The sequence below is a fragment of the Vicia villosa genome, linkage group LG3 (genome assembly GCF_029867415.1).
Source record: "Vicia villosa cultivar HV-30 ecotype Madison, WI linkage group LG3, Vvil1.0, whole genome shotgun sequence".
NCBI lineage: Eukaryota > Viridiplantae > Streptophyta > Magnoliopsida > Fabales > Fabaceae > Vicia > Vicia villosa.
This window is the reverse complement of record NC_081182.1, coordinates 62,588,512-62,594,281: the sequence shown is the minus strand read 5'-3', so window position 1 is coordinate 62,594,281 and position 5,770 is coordinate 62,588,512. Positions and strand designations below refer to the sequence as shown.

The 5,770-nt window shown below is 34.5% G+C and overlaps 1 protein-coding gene across 1 annotated transcript; it reads right to left on the bottom strand.

The window, feature by feature from the left end:
• Window positions 1-885: 885 nt before the first annotated feature.
• On the bottom strand, window positions 886-4,087 carry LOC131655940 (endoglucanase 1-like). Its single transcript, XM_058925740.1, has 7 exons — window positions 3,718-4,087; window positions 3,430-3,639; window positions 3,140-3,340; window positions 2,956-3,048; window positions 2,702-2,863; window positions 2,425-2,536; window positions 886-2,347 (listed from the first exon to the last, which is right to left on the bottom strand). The coding sequence occupies exons 1-7, from the start codon at window positions 4,045-4,047 to the stop codon at window positions 1,863-1,865; spliced, it is 1,593 nt and encodes a 530-aa protein (XP_058781723.1). The 5' UTR covers window positions 4,048-4,087; the 3' UTR covers window positions 886-1,862.
• Window positions 4,088-5,770: the final 1,683 nt, after the last annotated feature.

Here is a 5,770-nt window from a genome sequence, read left to right as displayed (position 1 = left end):
TTCAGAGCCTTGAACGCCGTTACCATTAAAGACCGGTTCCTTGTGCTTACCATTGACGAACTATTGGATGAAATTGGCACATCGTTGTGGTTCTCCAAATTGGATTTCCGACAAGGGTTCTATCACATACAAATGCATGAGGATGACATTACCAAAATGGTGTTTCGTACCCACTAAGGATATTACGAGTATCATGTGATTCCTTTCGGCCTATTTAACACCTCATATGTGTCAAGTTGCTATGAAGGATTTGCTTCTATGAAATCATAGTTTTTAGTTCAACCCTAACTAAACATATTAATCAATTAGACCAAGTTTTCACTATTTTACTTTCTGATCGATTTTATCTTAAAGAGTCCAAATGTTTAATAACTCAAGGTCAATTAGAATATTTTGGGCATGTCATTTCTCATCGTAGGGTACAAGTTAATCCCTCTAAAATTAAGGCCATGGTGGTGTGGCCGGTCCCTAGGGATGACATATCATTTTGGCCGGTCCCTAGGGATGACATATCATTTTAAATTTTTAAGAACATTAAAAAGTTTTCAATTTTTTTTTTTGTTATGTTATGAAATTAACAAATGCATATATTAAAAACGTAATGGTTTAATATTAATGTATTTTTAAAAATTGATAGGCATGCATTTTTATATAATATTATAAATTGATTATATAAATATATACATTATGCGGGTATGGGGCGAGTGGACACTAAAGTACCATGTTCGCACTCATACCCACCTATTTTAATGGGTAATCATCTGAGCTCATGCCTACACCCATATCCACTTATTTTAATGAGTAATCATCTGAGTCCATGCTCGCATCTATATCCATTTATTTTAGTGGATAATTATCCGAACTCATGCCCGTATCTAATTTTGCAAATTTTTACTCATTTTTGCGGGTGCCCAAGATAGGTAAAATTACCATCTTTACGAGTCCCCACTATTATATATGCTTTAGGGTGTTTCTTGGTTCTGACTGAATTTTACGGAAAATCCATCCATAATAATGCTTCTATTGCTCATCCTTTGACTCAATTGTTACACAAGGATCCTTTTCAATGGTCCTCTGATGCTCAAGCTAGCTCAAGGTTTCCGTGACAGATGCACTCATCTTAGCTTCATCTAATTTTTCCATTCAATTCATACTAGAAACAGATGCATCTGGTACATGGTGATGTTTTAATACAAAATAACCACCCAATTGGATTTTTTAGCAACCTTTTTGCCCTAGGTTTCCATTCTTCTACTTATGTATGTGACTTACATGGTACCACTACTACCGTAAATTAGTGGTGCCAATACCTCTTGTGCCATAAGTTTGTCATCTGTATAGACCACGAGAGTTTAAAGCAACGTATCACTCAAGTAATCCAAACACTAGAGGAACAAATTTATCTGTCAAAAATTCTTGGTTACGATTTTGTCAACCAATACAAAACGGAAAAACAAACTTAGTGGCAGATGCTTTGTCACGCATCTCTGCTACACCATACGGTCACTGCCTCATTTTGTCTTCTTAAAGGAGTTGCGCCAAGCCTTACATACTTGACTCAATTTCCAAACTTTGGTTGCTAACTTTGAAGCCCAACCAAATTCCTTTCAACAATAAAATATCCAATCTACTCATTTGCACTTCCTGGAAACAAAACATCATTCAAAATGTTTTTTTTTTACTAAATTTTGGACTAAAAACATTTGATTTTTTTTCTTTGACACTTTTTTATAAATATTTTCTAACCACCCTCACATTGGCCAGTACTAGTAAGAGATCAATTGAGTTGAAACTAAACAAATTAACAAAATAGATCTATCTATGACCAAGATCTTTTATGTGCTTCTTGGCAACTAACTTGATTATTGAGCAGAGAAAAAAGCAAGAGCACCAACAAAAGGTGCATTAATATAAGTTGCTGGCTCTGACTGTTGATAATTATTTCTATCATCAAAGAAGTTGTCATGGCTATCAGGACCACCAACAATGGCTCCCACAAGAACATTTGGATTAGGTGAGCCTGAATTGAAGAATTGAAATCCACTGTTACAAGAAATTTTCTGAGGCTGCTCGTGAATGGAAGGTAAAGAGGAACCTCTATGATGGATATGATTTGGATACCTCTCTCCAAAACCAACCATATATGACATCTTTGTTGGATTATCCCCCAAAATATAATCGACTTGTTTTTTGGCCAAATTTATGAGGTTTGTTTCTGTGACTCTTGATGTTCCACACATGACAACACCTCCATTTGAGCTGAGATACTTAGCGTATATCAAGATAAGAAAGGTTGTAGATGTCACATACTGTAAATTGCTCGCACTCCCTTTATACAAAACACCCCCTGCAAATAATAATTTTTAGATTAATCCCTTTAAAATTTGAAGCATGTATTAAGATTGCATTTGTTAGATTGGTGACCTGGGGTGTACTGAGCCTGAAAACCAGAAGTTCCTGGTACTAGAGAACAAATGTAACTGTCTGCATGTGCCTTATATAACCCGAACTCTTCAGAATTTTTCTCCAAAAATTCCTGTCACAATTCCCAGAGGTTAGTATGATTAATGCATGGAAGATAGATACATAACATTAAGTCAAAGTACGCCGTTACGGGTGCATACCCGGTAATATGGTAAATCACCATTTTAGAAGTAACCATGTTTCAGAGAGTAAAAGGTATGAGGAAAATGGTGCGTACATTTGAAAGTAAGATTTTAGTTCCAGGTCGTTTGTCATCCCAACTGAAGGTGTAACCATCACCATCAGCACCTAATGTGTGACCATTGGATTGTATGAATTCCAAGTAGGAGCTAATTCCAGAAGCTTTATAAATCCATGATGCACCCCAAAGTAACTCATCCTATTTTATTCATTAAATAATAATAACATGTTGAGATTAATTTCATTACAGATACATGATGGAATTAAGATTTTATGTAATAATAGCCTTACATTGTATCCAGAGTAAGAACAGTAAAATGGACAAACTACAGAATTAAGAGAGTCATTGTAAGAGCCTCTATAACGTTCTGCAAAATGAAATACCTACGGAGAAAACATTAATTGATCAGTTAGAGCTGAAATTTGAAAGACCAAAACATGGCAAAATTGTATATAAGAAAAAAGAGGAACAAACATTTATGGCTGCTATAAGCAATTTGGAGGAATAGGCTGGATCCGAATCTTTGAATACTAATGAAGAAGCTGCCAATGCAGCTGCTGTCTCCCCTGCGACATCAGACCCAGGGTTTTGAGGCGATACCTTATACACATTCCGTGGAGTGTCCATATCCTCTGGCCTTTCCCAACACCCATGTTCCATGCTAGGTTCCCCAACCTACAAAATTGTATTGGATTCGTGAAAAAATGAGACCATGTGTAATCAATCACGCAGCCAAAGCATGCTCAAAGTCGCGACTAACTCACTTTGACATATAATGTGTCTGGTGTTGTAGTGGCGGCCTTAAGAAGGTAATCCGTGCTCCACCGGATAGCTTCTCTAGCATTGTCAATCTGATCATGCATTGAGCTTCCAAATTCAATGACACTCCATGCTAATAATGTTGTTGTAAATGCCATTGGAAGCCCAAACTTTATATTGTCACCAGCGTCATAGTAACCACCAACTAAGTCCACCTGAACAATAACATGAAGAAAATGAGGCATGAAGTTAATTACTTAATGAGTTAAATTTGAGAATGTAAAGTATAATACATGATAAGAAGAACCATCTGATAATCCAGAATCTCCCCTCCATGTTAGTTTCTGGTTGTATGGCAATCTTCCAGAACGTTGTCCTTCGAAGAAGAGAATAGATTTTTCAAGAGCCTCATGGTACTCTTGTGAACTGAAAGCAAAGCTTAGTTGATGATTGAATGAAAAAAATGTTACAATAAATAACAGGAAGTGTACATATAATGTGGTGGCTGAAATTGAAGTTGAAGTCATATCTCTTTTGGTCGTGTACGGATTGTGATGGTTTAATATGTTGTGTTTATAAAGCAAATTGTTCATCAAGGGACAATAATCATAATGCCTTCTCATGATTTATTTTATTCGATACTAGGCAGAGTAATGAGACGGGGGCGGGGATGAGTTTTACCTTATTCCTACCCAAACTCGAATTTCATTTAAATATCTATTTTGAGTTCTAAATTCAAAAAGGAATAAATGATAGAACCCAAAATCCACTCTAAACGGATTTGAGTGTTTCCGCTCCATCTCATTCCCTTGTATGAATCAAATTTTTAAAATTAAAATAGTTCATTTATGCACACTCATAATCTATATTAAACTCTAATAAACATTTAAAATAAAAAATTAAAATAATCTTAAAAATATTTTACCATATATAATTAATTTTTAAAATAATAAAGTACAAACTGAAAATCAATATATTAACCAAATAATTAATATTTTAAATTATGAAAATCAAATATTCTAAATTATCAACGAGACGGATTTGTGGTGTGTACTAGTATCTCAATTACTTGTCTCATACTTATATTTTGAAATCAATTAAAATTCAAGCTCAAACTCATATTGTCATGTTGAAAATCTTTGCATCATCTCAAACTCGAAGCTCGTCGCTTTATAAATTTTAGACGATATTTGTAATTTAGTTCATAATTATAAAAAAAACTATAAAAATGTTTTAAATTGCTATACTCATTCATATATAAGAAGATATTTTTAAAAGATGTGTGTTATTTGGACACTCAAATTGTTGACACCTTATGTAATGACTTCGATGTGATCTTCAATCTAAGAAGACCTTATTTATTTGTTAGAAAAAGTGTTATAATGATTGGACAAAGTTTACCATTGTTTATAATGGTGATGAAGAGGCCGCAAATTGTGGTAGTCTGTTCCATAATTTTAAAGAAAGATGGATAAGATTATATTAGAAAAATTAGATCTTGTTAGAGGGGTTGAAGAGGACTTTTTCTTTCTATCCTCTACAGAAGATTTTCTCAATTGTTAAATTAACTCTATGCTTCTAATAGTTAAGCTTTTTTTCTCAAAAAGTTAACTAAAGGAATTCAAATAGTTTCAATCCGAGAATCGACCCCCACTAACAACCTCTCTTAATTCAGTGCTTAATATTATCTCCATCTTCTTCTTATTATTTTCTTGTCATTTTTGAAGATGCATGTTACGGTTTGAACTAAGCTTGTCAAGTTACAAAGAAGGTTCTTTTTGGGGAGAGGGGTGAAAGATGCTTCAAATATATTTTAGATTAAGTGGGAAGATGTCTATAAACCTAAGAACATATAGATTAGGTTGGATGAAGAGATCTTTGGTTCGTCTATCTTGCCCTTTTGGTAAAGTGGAGATGGATGATTCTTATAAGGGACCCAAGTCTTTGGAGGGATATTCTTATAGCTAGATATATATATTAGGTTGGATGAAGGGATTTTCGGTTCGTCTATCTTACCCTTTTGGTAAATTGGAGATGGATGATTCTTATAAAGGACCCGAGTCTTTGGAGGGATATTCTTATAGCTAGATATGGAGATTATGTTGCTTCCTCTCTATGAAGAGGAGGATTAAGGTTTTATGCTCTACTTCTTCGTGGTAGAAAAGTATGTCTCTTCTTGGACGTAAAGAGGATGATAGCTCATATTGGTTTGTCGATGGTATCACTAGGAAAGTTGGGTTGTGTACATAAACTTCCTCTTGGAAATCAGACCCTTAATTAGAGATCATCCCTTCAAAGACTAAGTTCCCTGGTTTGTTCTTAAACTCTATTCAGAAAGATTTGATG